The sequence below is a fragment of the Ammospiza nelsoni genome, chromosome 1 (assembly GCF_027579445.1).
Source record: "Ammospiza nelsoni isolate bAmmNel1 chromosome 1, bAmmNel1.pri, whole genome shotgun sequence".
NCBI lineage: Eukaryota > Metazoa > Chordata > Aves > Passeriformes > Passerellidae > Ammospiza > Ammospiza nelsoni.
The window spans coordinates 20,471,595-20,487,131 of NC_080633.1; the positions used below are offsets into that span (position 1 = coordinate 20,471,595).

At 37.1% G+C, this 15,537-nt stretch overlaps 1 protein-coding gene across 6 annotated transcripts in view; it reads left to right on the forward strand.

The window, feature by feature from the left end:
* The window catches only part of NSUN6 (NOP2/Sun RNA methyltransferase 6), a 22,546-nt gene continuing 7,009 nt past the window's right edge, over nucleotides 1-15,537 (forward strand). Inside the window, exons 1-10 of one of the 6 annotated variants that reach the window (XM_059480590.1) lie at nucleotides 1-696; nucleotides 2,148-2,216; nucleotides 3,011-3,055; nucleotides 3,767-3,922; nucleotides 5,564-5,643; nucleotides 6,406-6,515; nucleotides 9,203-9,356; nucleotides 10,813-10,894; nucleotides 11,884-12,003; nucleotides 14,918-15,062. In XM_059480590.1, the coding sequence (XP_059336573.1) occupies nucleotides 634-696; nucleotides 2,148-2,216; nucleotides 3,011-3,055; nucleotides 3,767-3,922; nucleotides 5,564-5,643; nucleotides 6,406-6,515; nucleotides 9,203-9,356; nucleotides 10,813-10,894; nucleotides 11,884-12,003; nucleotides 14,918-15,062 (1,024 nt within the window). In that variant the 5' untranslated portion in view covers nucleotides 1-633. Of the gene's footprint in view, nucleotides 701-1,035; nucleotides 1,708-1,796; nucleotides 2,217-2,946; nucleotides 3,056-3,766; nucleotides 3,923-5,563; nucleotides 5,644-6,405; nucleotides 6,516-9,202; nucleotides 9,357-10,812; nucleotides 10,895-11,883; nucleotides 12,004-14,917; nucleotides 15,063-15,537 lie in introns of those variants that run through there. The other 5 variants (XM_059480635.1, XM_059480608.1, XM_059480626.1 and 2 more) reach the window with 5 other exon arrangements.

Below are 15,537 nucleotides of genomic sequence, written 5' to 3' on the forward strand. Positions count from 1 at the left end.
GTGTCTGAGGGGACAGGCGCGAGTTTTCCACCGGGGCTGGTGGAAAGCCGAGCGGTCTGCGGTCGGCACGCTCGGGAGGACGGAGCCGCCCCGCAAGGGACGAATGCTGCGAGGAGCGCTAGGCCCCCGCCGCGGTGGGGAGGCGTTGGCAGCGTGCCTTGGCCGGCCCCGTGTCGTGTCCTTTAGCCCGGCGGTGCTGTGGTCGGTCCACGGCCTCTGCCGTTGGGAAGGGTTGAGGGTTTCAGGGCAGGCAGTGCTCCCATGTGCAGTAAAACTTGTGCAAGCAGCGGATTTGCTTTTAGGGCTGTGCTGCAGGTTCCTCAGCTGAGCGTGGGTGCCCACCCGGATTTCCTCCCAAGCACCCCCTTAGGGAGGGTCAGGAAGTGAGCACGAACCCGGCTCCGCCCTAGCGAGCGAGCCTGCGGTGGAAGTACAAAACCTGTCAACCTGTTACACACGGCAGAATTTCAGAAAACAAAAAAAAAAAAAAACAAAAAAAAAACAAAAAAAAAACCCAAAAAAAAAAAAAAAGCGGTGTCAGCAACGTCTTGTCCGATAAGCTCGGTGCCCCGGGGGCTCTCCGTGCCGTGGTGGGGTGGGAGCATAGGGGCTGCCGCGGCGTGCCCTGCTCCCATGGTGACACTGCAGCGGCACTTCCTGCTGCACCCGGAGGAGGCGGGCCCGGCGGCCCGGGCGGTAGGTGTGTGTGTCAGGCGGTGGGTGTGTGGGGCTGTAGGTGTGTGTGTCGGGCGGTGTGTGTGTCGGGCTGTAGGTGTGTGTGTCGGGTGGTGGGTGTGTGGGGCTGTAGGTGGGTGTGTGGGGCTGTAGGTGTGTGTGTCGGGTGGTGGGTGTGTGTGTCGGGTGGTGGGTGTGTGGGGGCTGTAGGTGGGTGTGTGGGGCTGTAGGTGTGTGTGTCGGGCGGTGGGTGTGTGTGTGGGGCGGTGGGTCTGGGGCTGCGCGCCGCTGCGGGCGGGCTGAGCGCTCTGCGGTCCGGCCCGGCGCCTCCGTGTTCCGCCCTTCCCGTTGCGGCTCGAGTCCGGCCCGGGCCTGTGTGTGCCTCGGGGTCCGGCGGGGCTGAGGCGGCGGAGGCGGCGGCGCGTCCCGCCGGGGTGCGGCCGCCTGCCCGGTACCTCGGCTGAGGCGCAGGGCCTGAGGGGCTGCGATGGGCTGCGCGTCCCGCTCCTTCCCGCTCCCTCATGTTTTCAGTAGCGGGTGGGCGAGGGAATAAAGGAGAGAGCCCTACATTCCGCTCCCTGCCACAATGACTGCACTTTCGTTTTCCTCGTGTGGGAAAGCGTGGGCAGGGAGGTTTGAAAATCGTGCTCAGCATCTCTGTTACTGCTGCGTGTGACTGCTGGTAGCGTTCATGTGCATAGCTAGATCAAAGCCCTGGTCCGGCATCGCGTTCCCCGCTGCAGTTCCCCACAGAGGCAGATAAAAATTGTGAAAAAACAAGTAAAAGTTTTGTCTTCGAAAGCCCGTCGTATACCTTTTCTGGGACAAAGTGTAGGGCACAGCAGGTCTGGAGAAAAGAAACTCAGGTCCTACGAGCCTGCCTCCTGCTGAACGTTCCAAGTCTGACTCTGGTACTTGAGGGGCACTGGGCAGTCTCCCTCAGCAGCCTGGCTCCCTGCTGCATCTGGACTGAAAAGCATCTCCTGTCCGTTCTCTGCCATGTTCCCCGGCCTGCAAGAGTGCCTTTGTAATGTAAATATTAGCGCTTATAAACACCACATTTCTACATGTCTGCTTAATTATTTTCAGGATTCCAATTCTTTATAAGATTTGGAATGGAATTTTTTAAAGGGCTGGTTTATTATGCTTCTGAAGAAAAACCTTTCCAAATGTGGGCCGTATGGGGATCTTTTTGTGGTCAGTTTGTTTGGGGTTTTTTGTTTATTTGGTGGGGGTTTTTTTGGTTTTTTTGGGGAGAGGTTGTGTAATGTAGGCATTCTACATTAGGCACATGATATGTCACATTTTCTGAAACATAAATCTGAGCTTTGGTGATTTCAATTGTATCGACTGCTAGGTTGTAGTACTGTTGCACCACTATTAGTTTTCGTGGCAATAGCAGGGAAAATTCTTGGCATTTTGTTGGACTGTAAAAAGAAGTTAATTCAATTACAGTTTCTTTCTTTCAATAGCTGCTAATGTTGCCGAATAAGGCTTTGAAATTCCTACCCATGAAACTTTGCCTTTGTCTGATCTCAAAAGTAAGTCTACATAAGGTCACATTCTTTTAGCATTAAGATTTGAATTGAATCAGAAATATAAAAAAATATTCTTGAGGGGTTTTGTATGATAAAAGTGACAACTAATCTCTTATTTAAATAAAATTAATACCAAACATTCTGATCTCTCTTCTCTAAGTATATTTAGTACAATGAAAATGTATTTCAATAGTCAAAATTCCTTATTATGAATGGAATAAACCTAGAGTGATGTTCTCTCCTTCCGTTTAAGTTGTAAGGAAATCTAAATTTTTAGGTAGTCTCATTTCAGACTAAAGTGTATATAATTTTTCAAAATTTTTGAGGGGTGAGCAGATACCATTTGGGAAGATAACTGTATTTTATTACCTACAGAGAAAAATGATAAAGAGTAAAATAAAATCTCTGTCAGGACTGAGCTACAATAAGACTTTATAGCTGGGCTTTTCAAGAGGAATTAAAGCTACATCTTGAAATTTCCTATACCTTTTATTGATGTATTTTTTTCACCAGATAGCCTGAAGATTTATTTTAAGGATAGTAGAATTTTTCTAATTGAGAGTAATGTTAGAGTCCTATCCTGACCAATATTTGGAAATTTGAGTGCAATAAAATTGCATTATTAAAATAGGAAGAATCAGAACCAACAGCTTAGTTTGTGGTTACATCTTTTGCTAAATTTATAAACTTACAGAATATAAGAATCACAAAGAAAGTGCTTTGCTTTTTTCAGTTTCTTGCCAGCAGATTTTAAAAACTAAAGGAAGATGTCCTTTTTCCCTAAAATTGTTTTCCAGTATGAAGTTGAAGAGTATCTCACCAAAGTGTTCAGAAATAATGAGGTAAGTGACATAGTTACCCCTAACCACCAAAAAATAATAAATTTTTGTGTAACGTCAATACCTTACAATAAAATATTGTCTTCACATTAAACACAGTGGTTTTTATATAAAATATTTCTGTATTTATAATAGAAAATTAATGTTTATGCCTATTGGCTCAAAGTAGCATACAAATATTTAAATTAAATTGAGTATAAATCAGAGAATTCAGTTTTGGATCCCACTGAAGAGTGGATCGTAGATCATCAAGCACATATTGACCACATGATATTGACAAGAAATACTCCCTTACCCCAGTGAAGAATACTACAGACAATCTTATTAATTCCTAATGCCAAGGATGAAAAAATTGCTTTTTAATGTACATGTTTATCAATATGAAAGTTACTGATTCATAGATTTGAATTTAGTTTTCCATTTCCTTAGGCTGGTCTATGTACAATAGCAGAGCTCTCTAGCAGTTGCTTTGATACTTACTGCAAACTGCAGCAATTTTGCTGATACAGCTGTTTTTCCAATAAGTATTTTTCAGGAACTTTATGAGGCTTTCAGTGGAATTGGGCTCCCAGATATAGAGATTTGTCACTATGGCACACCACACAACCATATCCCTCAGTTTCCATGGAATGTTTATTCAGTGGGGTTCCTTTGTGTTGAGCAAGAGGTGTCTGTGTGAATCTCTTAATATAAAATCTCTTCTTTCACTTTCAGCTTATCACTGCTTTAGGTGCACAGGAGGCAGAGAAAAAATACCAATCTCTCTTAAGTCATCTATCTCATCCACCAGCTTTTACAACTGTAAGAGTAAATACCCACTTGGCCTCAGTGAAACATGTGAAAAAATTGCTGTTTGAAGAGATCCAGAAGGTTTGTGCAATTTCTTTGTTACAGCAGAATAGCAGGGTCTTTCATCTTTCATCTGAACATGAGATCTTTTCATTACTGGGAGCTATACCTTACCTCAGTGCATCCAGTGGTATTAACATTATGCAATCACACTCATTTCCTGCCAGCATTAAACATTAAATGAAAATTTATTGTGTACCAGTGTCCCTCATCTCATCCCTCCAAGAAAGGCAATAACAGAGGGAAAAGACTTCCAACTCTTTTTTGTGTGGCAGATGCAAACCCTTGATAGGATTGAGGTACTGCTGTGGTAAATAATGTAAAGGTGTCAGAAATCTGTAAGAGAAGATGACAGATAAAAAGGGAAGCTCAGAGTGCTGTCTTCAGCATGCTTAGAACACTTCTGTTTAAGACTAAAGGAGAATGCCTGTATATCTAGATATCATTGGAGAAACTGTTTAGGAAAGTGAAAAAATTGGTTTGTTTTGGAAACTGGAGCCATGGTGATGCTCTCCAGCCACTGTATTTTCTTTTTTAAAACCCATTTTTAATCATTAAATATTTTTTTTATTTTTACTTATCTTAATTAAACACTTATTTATCTGATAATATGTAAACCATTATATTTAAGAAATGTATTATTTTGAAATTGTGTCCTAGATCTTCACTCTCTCTAAAAAGATCTGGTTCTTTAAGTAAATTATTAATGCTAGTGGGAGTACAGGGAGCTTTTGCATGACAGGAGCCAAGACATTTCTGTGATGCAGAGGCAGTTGACAGTGTTCTGCTGGCTGGGATGGTAATGAGTTTTGCTAATTTTAGTTTGATTGTAGAAGTCTGGAAATGGATAGTGCAGGGTTATATTTTGTTTCAAGGCAAAAGGCTTTGATGAAAAGTGACTTAAGACCAGCTTTTCACAAACTTCTTGTATTTTAAAGTGTGATTACATGGTAGAAAAGGAAACCACATGACACTTTTGAACAGAAGTATGATCATGGATTGTTTCCTTTTTTAAGAAATAATATTTATTACATGCAAACTGATTTATGATTTTACACGCTTTAAGGTTATATTCTAGAAGGCTCAGATGAGAAGACATAATTCTGTTTAAATCCTGGAACCTCTATAAAATGGCATTTTCTTTTCAGCTAAATATGTAACTCAGCTGTCAGTGCCCAAACTTGGACTGTCAAGGAGAATTAAAATTATTTCCAGGCTGGCCTATTAAGTAAGACAAGCAATACATGAATAGAGTTATACAGTGGCTTATAACTAATAACAGCTAAGGGTTAACACAGAATACACCCAAGCTTCTAAGGTGGTGTCACTGTGTCTTCTGTGTTCTGACAACAACTCAGAAGAAAGCAAAAACCAGTGATAAAGTTATGAGTGTCAGAACACTCTCCCACTCCCTGAAGTCAGTTCTCAGTCAATCTCTTTGTGGTCTTGTTATTTCTGAATTTGTGGAATGTTTAGTCTTTTGCACCAGTACTTTTAATACATAATGTCCCCTTGCACACTATTTCCCACCTGCTTTTAACTTTTGTGTTTTGTGCTCTACACCTAGAAATGATTAATGGAAAAATGATATTCAGTTTAATTAAGTACTTAAATATTAAGTTTATTACTAGTGCTTACTAATGATTTTTTTTAATGAAACAGCAATTTAAAGGACTATGTGTTCCAGTTCTCGAGCACCCAAAACTTCAGGACATTTTATTAATTCCTGTCATTGGACCCAGGTTTGTAATTTTCAGTCTTTAGCCTTAAAATGTTGTGTAACACAATTTTCTTAAACATTTCTTGTTAAACAGTTGTTATAACTAACTCACTATAACTAAGGCACAACTTCTATTTTACTATGACCTGGTGGACAGTCCATACACTAACCAGGCCAGAGTTTTACTCTTAAAAAATGAAAGAAAACATTGAGCTCTCTCCTTATTTATAAGACTAATGTTTTAGTGACATGTATGCGTCCTCCCAGAAAGCCTGGTAGGTGGCAGATGGAAGAGCCAAAATTTGCAGTGGAATGTAGAACTATGGCTAAGTACAGGCAGGGTTTTCTTCCACTGGAAGAAATCAAGTGGAATCAAGAGTTACTCAGCAGTTGTTAAATACAAAGTCACTTTGCCATCATCTGACATAGGAAGGAATAGAGAACTGTTTCTCAATCCCAGTATAATTTACTTGTATTCCTGTGTCAGGTTCATAACAGTGGCAGAAGGTGCCAGAATCTGCATTATTTTGAGGATTAGTTTTCTTCTTGACTCTTTCCTTTGATTTCTCTAAAAGTAAAATAAATATTTTACTGTAATACAGTAAAAATATTTTAATTAAATGTAATTGTTTAAATTTCTAAATGTGATACATGATAGTTAACAACTTTTTCTCTATTATATCTGACAAAATCCATATTTGTGAGCTAGAGTTTACTTGAGGATTATTTGGTTTTTTTTTCAGCATACTTTTCTTTTTTATTCAACTGCATTTTGTATTTCTAGGCAAGATTTAAAAAAACATCCATGTGAAGTGATAGTTGGAGCCCAGTGTGGATATGCAGTACTCCGAGGAGCACACGTTTATGTCCCTGGAATTGTATCCACCTCAAGATGTAAGAGTTCTCAAAGTACACCCATCTAAGTTGTAAAGATGGCAGAAAAAGTGTCACCCTTGAATAATAGATAAATAAATAGTGACACAAAATTGTTTTCTGTTCTCAGCTGAAATTAATCTTACAGTTGTGGTTTATTGTAATGAGACTTCTTAAAGTTTTTCTGACTTTTTTTAAAAAATATTTTCACTATTTTTCATTTTACTTATGTTAAGTTATATGTAATTATTTCTCACTAGCCTCGCCTGTTTTAAATTCCTTTTTCCATATAATTTGTGGATGAAGTATTAATTCTCAAGGATTTCAATTTCTGGTTTTTCATTTCAAAATATTTTTAAAGAGAATTTTCCAAGTAAAACCTGTTTTTTTAAGAGTGTTTTTTTTTACTACTGAGTACTGTAGCCTTTAATATGCGTGTTAAGTTGAATAAACTTAGAAAAGCTGGCTGCTTAAAAAAAATGGGATACCACATCTGGATGGTGACTAGGTGTATCTTGATTATTTAATAGATACAGATTTTTTATTTCTTCACTCTGTCATAAAGCCACTTACCTTCATGGTTCTGTTAGATTTTAAGTTACAAAATCAAAAACCCCCAGATTTTCTTTATTCTAATCCATTGGCAATTCATTTGTTTACATAAGAGTGATGTAGTAAAAATCTTTTTTTTCATTGATGAGAAGAAATTTATGTCAGTTTTATGTCAGATTCTTAAGAAATGGAAATTATGCATCAGTGCCTGTGAGACAGGATAAAAAAGATCTACATATGCATGCTTTTTGTTCAGCAACCTATTTTTGTTCTTTAAATGTCAAATTAACTTTATGTAAAACCAGTATAATTTTGGATGATTCACCTTATTAGTCTATTGTGATGAGATCTAGTGATCATCTTGATTCTTATTATTAAACAAAATGAGTCAGAAAAACATTTATCAAGTCACTTCATTTCCTTTCAGGAAAAATCCTTCAAGAAGTTTTAGGCATGTGCTGAAGTCCAATTCACTGAACAGGAATGTTTTTCAGTCTAGGGCTTGATAATGAAATAAGTATATTGGCATAGCAGTTGTTGGAACTGCTTATTTGCACAACCCCATAAATATTCAAATCCTTCTTTGAGTCAGCTAGTGATTTATCATAATTGCCACATGTAATTATGCATGTAACATCAATTCAAAGAAAATAAAGATACTATAAAACTTATGGAACACTTCAGGGGAATTGCAGATAAGAAAATAAAATAAAAGGGCACACTACCCACTTGATGCCAAATATAATAAAACTGTACTAAGCACAGATGGTCTAACTAGGGAAAAAAATAGTTCAGCAAGAACACATATTTAATCACTGAACTTGCAATCCAAATGAGGGTAAACTAATGATCAGGGGGCTTTGAGCTTTATTTAACTAATCACACTCTAACCTTTATGTTTATGGAATGCTGCTGTAATCTACAGAAAACTTGAGAACCCTATGCAGGACTAGTGTATTTTGAAAGGATGATAGCAGAGAGTGAAATAAAATAATTTATGTTTGAATACTGCAGAAAACATTGACAGATATGCTTGATGAAAGAGTTAAATTGCTGCAGGTTTTTGTTCAGTGAAGTTTAAGCAGACACTAATACTGAGCAATCACATAATGTTTTGTGTCACATTGTGTAAAAATAAGTAGTGTAAAAAATGTATTTTCAATGGCTACTCAACAAATACTACAATTTAAGAATATCAGGGCATTTGGGCATAATCAGAAGGCCACCTGAAAATGGGAAAAAGGATTCTCTAGTACAATTCCAAGAATTCTTGGGAAGCTGAACTTCCATTAGTCTTGTTATATTTTCTTGTTCCTCCAGCCTGCCAGTCACCTCAGAAGTGCAGTTTTGGAAATTTTTTATTGCTATTAATAATAGTAAAGGGGCCTTTATTTTTAAGCATATTTTTCAGCCAGTCAACACATAGCACTTGTTCACTATTATATAAAGTCACCTAAACCATCCCTTTTCTATTTTTTCTTTTCTAACTCAGAAAGTTTTTTAAGTCTGTAGGATAACACCTCTAGAGTTTAGTGTTTATTTACATACTTTACTGATCTGGTGGGTTTTAATTGGAGATACAAAACTCTCCAAGAGGATTATTGAGAACAGCAGTTCCCTTAAAGGGAAGAGAGCCAGACCAGAACATGAATATATAATCACTTGTGTCAAAGCAATAAGTAGTTAGAGAAAAAGCAGTTATAGCTATGTTCTAGGTGGCTATTGAGAGGTCATTAGATAAATTTAGTACTCCTGCCTTTGTTCAGTAAGGGTGAGCAGTGTTGTTTCATGTACTGGTGTGCTTGGAGCAAACATGGAGGACTGGATCCAAAAGGTGTGCTTGTAACTTATGGGTGACCTTGCCTTGATGAAATAAAGTGAGGTTTGTGCAGCCTCTTAGAAAACAAGACACAGTGCCTGACTTGCAGCTTGGTGTCTCTCAGTACCTCCAGTCTTTTGGTAGCTGTCATTCTCTGTGTAAAACTTTAAAGCTTTATATCAGTTGATCTTCTTTCATTATTACATTTAAAAAGTGTGAAGTTTGGTCGGAGAGAAGAGTTGAAGTAAATAGTCTGCTGAAAATCCTAAGTTACTTGGTCACTACTGTTTTGTTAAATGTCTTAATGATTTCAAGCTTTCCATTTTTCTTTGTGCAGTTGTGAAAGCTGGAGATCTGGTTTCAGTGTATTCAGATATTGAAGGGAAATGCAAAAGAGGAGCCAAAGAATTCGATGGAGTTAAAGTTTTCCTTGGAAATGGAATTTCAGAACTCAGCCGCAGTGAAATCTTCAGTTCAAGTGGCCAACTGAAGTAAGTCCATAGTAATTGCAATCTACATATGAGAATGAAAATGGGAAGAAAGAAAATGGGAAAACACTTTTAATTGTTTTGTACCCTATGTGAAGTCACAAAATGGCTTTGCATGTTGGAATTTCCAATATTTTTTGAGAAGCTGTGAGTTTCATAGTGGGATTCATATACCAATTTACTTGCAAGGTAGGAGGAAATAAGTGAGGGTCTTTTAATAATTTATGTTTATTCAGTTCAATAATATCAAACAGAACTGACAAATGTTCCCACTCTGGCAAAATTGCATTTGGGTGAATTGTGTAGTACTACTTCCCTCTTTAGATGGAACAGAAGTGAAGCCTTGTCAATTTCTCCATCTTTTAAAAATATCTGTAGGGGCTTTTTTTTTTTTTTGGTGGGACAAAGAACAGAACATAAGGTCAAAAAAAAAATTACTAACATTTGCCAAAGTAGTTACCTATTTCAAGATTACTTGTTCTTCTATTTTGTTGATGAAGCATATGGTTTGTTCCTCTCATGTCACCTAAAACACATATAAAAAAGTAATGTAAAAGACTATGAATGTCAATTAATGACAAAGACTTTACTTCCTGAGAACAGACTACAAAAGTTCTAGTGACAAAAAAGGACCTTGCCAAAGAATTTCTGATTTATAAAAGCTTAAATATAGAAAAAGTAGTGGTAGGATGTAGCTGTTGAGTTGGTGACATGGAACAACAGTATGTAACACTAAATCTGGTGTCTGCAAGTTTCCTTTCTCATATCCTTCCTTCTCATTGGACATAGGCAAAATAATACTCTATCTCCTTAGTAATCTTTTGTTTGTGGACTCAGTGTTGCTTTTTCATGGTTTTCTCTTTATTGTTATCCATTTCCTGGTACATTGGCTTAACAATTATATCTGCATCAGAATTTCCTCCATATTTAAAACTTCTAGGTGACTTCTAATTTCAAACCATAGCTTTGCAGGCAAATCAATGTTCCTGCAAGGCTTTTCATATAGGATTTCTTAGTAATTTGACTGAAATCTCAGGAATTTAGGAAATGGAGAAAAATCTAACTAGGAAATCACATGCCAGTGCCCTAGTGCATACACATGGCTAGCCAAAAGCAGTTATGGATTGAAGTTAAGGTATTTAGGTCTGGTTTTATGCATTTCTTTACAGTATCAAGGCTTGGATTACATCTTGGTTTATCCTGTGTACAGAACCAGAAATTTCCTTTATGCAATTTTACAGATAGTTCCAATTTATCATGTAATGCATTTTTTGCCATGATTAACTCAACTTTGATGATGTCATTCTAGAGGATTTTTCTAGAAGTATTTTTCTTAGTTGTTCTTTCATTCTTGTAAGATTGTTGTCTCAAGTTGCTATTTGTAAGCATTTGATGATTTTAATTGACTACTGTTAAAATGTATAAAACTGAGTATTTGAAATTTTTTCATGTTTTTCAGGGGGTTGGGCATAAGAATGATAGAGCCAGTCTACCTTAGTCCTTCATTTGACAATGTGCTCCCTAGTCATTTGTTTTTACAGGTATGTTTGTTCCAAAATCAAAAGTCTGTACTATTTACAGAATAATGAATATTCTTTTAGCACACATTCATAGTTCCTACATTCCTTGTTCATTGTAGCACCTAATTCAGTCTTTGGATTTGAGGAACACAAAGCATTTAAAATGAAGTCAGTATCTACATGTAGGTGATTTAATCATACTGTGTCTGAGCTATGATAAGGCATTTCAAAGCAATATAAGAGATAGTCACTTAAAAACTAGAAATTCCTCTTGCACAGATACTCTGCATAGAGCTGTTAGTTTTTGGAATCTGCCTATGAACCCTGCAATATGAGCCCCTTTCAAGGTACATAAATCTGTAGATAATCAGGAAAATCTCCAAATATTAGGTTGATTTGAAGCTGTTATTTAAGTACTAAAGACAACTTTAAAAGGTTTTTATACCTTTGTGTTGAACTGAGAAGAAAGTATTTCCATATTGTCTAAGGTGCAGTACTGTGCACAGTCATTGCACATTGTTTCTCTTCAGTGCATCTGTACAGTTAATAGCACAGTTCAGCTTCTTGCTGCTTTAATTCAGCAAGCTTAGACTTCTGTGTTTTGATCTTACTGTTCTTTACCTGCACCACTATGTTAATATAGTAAATATTCCAGTAAACAGGTTAATATAAAGTATTTGTAATAAACAGAGCTGCTCTGCTCTGTGCCAGTGTCAGCTTATTTTAGCTGGACTTTTAGCACTGTAGTCTCCTCAGTCATGAGCTCTTAAACTTCAGCCAGATACTGAGACATAGCTTTAAATAAAAAATGAGCCACTGGAGACTTCTTACGTAAACTGTCCGTTATATATAATACAAACAGTTCATTTTCTGTCAAAGAACTGAGAGCAATACCATAGGTATCTTCCCTGCTGAATGAATTATATTTTTAAATGCATTTGCCATTCCTTAATAAAGGAGTTGATGCAGGGTATAAAATTTGAATTCTCCCATATTTGTTTTTATTATAGAATTTACCTTCTGTAGTTGTGAGCCATATTTTAAACCCTCAACCAGGAGAGAAAATTTTGGATATGTGTGCTGCACCTGGAGGAAAAACAACCCATCTTGCAGCACTAATGCATGATCAGGTAAGAGAAGTAATTTGGCATTTTCTAAGGAAGAAATTCTGACCTCTGTTCATTTGGGTAGCTCTCTTCACTTAACTGTTAGAATGCACAGATAATTTACAGCAGCAAACAATTGATATTTTGACATTTTACTTACCAATATAATTTGGTACACATCAGTTACTGAGATGGGCAACAGACAATCTTTATCAAGTATTTACCATCAGCTTTAAAATCTTTTTTGCTACAGACGATAGTTGAAATATATCTAATTTCACTTTTTAAAATGTTATTGAATTATTTTTAATAATAGAATTTTTTACATGCAAGGCAGAGTTATGCAAGAATATGCTGGGTTCATGAAACTGAGATGTATAAAAATCAGGGGTTATGACTGTGTGCCAAAGAAACACACAACTCTACAAAAATTTACTAAAAAATTTCTAATCTGATTAGGATTTTTCTCAGTAAAAATTATCAATTCTGCATAGAGATATGATTTTAGGCTGAATTTCTAGTCTGAGTTTGTCATTCTATGGTAGAATGTCACAAAATCCAAAACTATCTAATGAGAAAGCAACAAAAATCAGAAGAAACAAAAAATATGTAGAGAAAGACAAAGGAGAGGAGAATGTAATAAAATAAGAATGTAAGTACAGGATTACAGCTTTGCATATGTTGAAATGTTATGTGCATGGTGAAATACAGAAATGCAGGTTACTCTTCTTGAGCAGAGGGGAAAAGCATGTAAGATTTCCTCTAAAATTTTGTAAGACTTTATTATTTTTGTTGAAATAGGGTTATTAGAATATATCAGATTGTTTAGAAGTCTTGCAGTTACATTATGCAGTACTTTGACAGGTGCCTGTGCATAAATGGGAAGGCACAGCACGTAATGGTATGAATGCTTTGAGAAAAGGCTTGTATTCAGTTCTGTGATGGTTTGTCTGTGGAAATGTTTTTGCATCAGTTTGGAACAATGGGAAAGCATTAATAATGCATTAGGCAGTCATTAGACATTATATATATATAAAGCTTCCAGTAGAGAATTTCAGTGTGATAAATAAAGGAAGTCTGCAAATCATGTATTTATGTCATGGATTCATTTACATCTATATTTTTTTCCATCTGTGTATCTACATTTTGTATACCTTTGCAGAATTGCTTTGATTATGCTTGCCTGCAGCTGATGTGGTAAAGATGAAGAATACAGATGTTAAATATTTATCTCACTTGATTTTCATTTTCTGAGTATATAATTTTAATTTAAGATATGGAAGATAAAGGTATGGAAAAAAACACTTATTTTTTAAGAATGGGGATTTTAAATTCCATTTACAGATTTTCCATAGTAATTTTTCACAGACAGCATATTAAACCACTAACATTTCAGAATATTTAAATCACTTACTTTTTTTGTGATTTAATTTTGACATTACTATATTGTTTTTAAATTATATTACCAAGATGTAAGATTACTCTGTAATGTTAAGAGCTCTTAAATAAGAATCGGGAATACTTAAAGCTTGAGAATTTGTTATTATCTGCATCCTAGTCTAGACCACTGTTTTTTCAGATGTCTTCTAAGTAGTTGTTCTGGCAGTAGCTGGCATGGCCCAGATGGAGAAGAGTTGTCTGGCAGCTTGTTCTTTTCTCTGGAGAAAAGAACAGAGAAGCTGTGAATAGCCCATCCCTGGAAGTGTTCAAGGCCAGCCTGGATGGGGCTCTGAGCAACCTGCTCTAGTGGAAGGTGTCTCTGCCCATGGTAGGTGGGTTGAGCTAGATGGTCTTGAGGATCCCTTCCAACCCAAACTATTGTGATTCTATTATCTCTTTATCCCTGCAGTATGCAGAGATGAGCACCAAATCCACTGCTCTTGCAACAGATGAAGCTTTGAAGCCCAGTCAGGTCCTGGAGTACACGTGCAATAGATTGGATGGTGCTAGGGGACGAGTAGGAGGTGCTTTGGCTCACAGCAGCTGGACACTGGGCACCACTGACACAACCTAAATCCATTCTTACCTCTCAGTCCTAGATCTGCATATTGCCTAGCATAACATACAGATAACAGCTTATCTTTACTGATTTTTTATTACTCCTTAAACTTAGTCGGTTTGCCCTTCTATAAGCCTTTAGAGAGCCATCACCAAATAGAAAAAAGTTGTTGTTTTCTCAGCATATTGTGTTTGCTGTAGCAAGTCTAGGACAAGTTTTTGGTTGTTGGGTTGTTTTGTTCTGATTTTACTGATGCTACATTTTACTTTCCTTTGTGCTCACAGATTTCATGTAGCAGGTAGTGCTGTGTGTCTATTTTGATTTATTTTGGGGGAGGAAAAAGGAAATCTAGTTTTACATAATAGAAATTGTGTAATTGTGATTTCCCTTCCCTCACCTTTAGACTTATTCTAGTATTTACACTATTTCCCAAAGTAACTTGAGTGACAATCACTGCAAGTATTCCAGTATGTTATGAGTTTGACCAAGTCAGAGACATGGCTGTGGGCCCCATTTCCTCAGCTCTGAGCTGTAGTGTGATCATATTTCCTACTCTCTCCATACAAATTTAAAACCTGTTGACCTATTTTACCATGTATTTGAGGCTTCTACTCTCATTCAAATGATTAAATTTTTATCTTAGTGCCCAGTTCAGCAGTTCAAAACAAACAAAAAGATACAAACAACAAAACTACTTGCCAGAAGTCAGATATTACAGCATCCCTTAGAGTGACAATGCCAAGCATGGCTTCAGACTAACGTGGCTATTGTGGAAAACATGTGGGAACAAGGACTGCAGGAGTGTGGATTTAAGAATAAAATAATTCTGTAGGGAAGACTATGCTTTATTTATTACACTTCCCAGCACTGGGGAAAGGAAATCAGACACATCCATTTAATCACCATACTTTTGATGAAAACTTTGGGATTTTTTTTCAGGGTGAAGTTATAGCCATGGACAAGATAGCTAACAAGATCAAGAAAATCAAGCAGAATGCTGAATTGCTACAGTTGAATTGCATTAAGGCCTTTTGCTATGATGGAACAAAGGCCCTTTCAGAAGAGAAGAGAGAGGATAAACAAGGTAAAATAAACAATTTGGGTACTAGTAGCTTTTAGGAGAACATAGTAATGTTTTGCAAAAACATTATTAAACCTGTCACAGGTTTAAATCTTGGCAGATACCAAAGTTGCCTCAGCACTGTGAATGCACTTTTATTTTCTACTCTTTTGTAATTATCAACTTCTCTATGAAGCAAATAGAAAGTCAAATTATCTGTCGTTGTCACAACCTAATATTCTCAAAGGAAATGCATTCCTTTCCCAGATAATAATGAAGAAGCCTTAAAGCTTCTTTCATGATCACATGTAACCCCATACTGGGAAGTTTATGAGTTGATCTGAGAAAAAAATTATTTTTGCAGAATTGCTTCACTTTTCTGTCTCATAATCCTCATCAGTAAAATGGGGTTATTAATACCTAACTCCCAAGAGTGCTGCAAGGTTTAGTTCATTGATGTTTGTTCAGCTGTTCAAGGGAAAGTTATATACAAGCACAG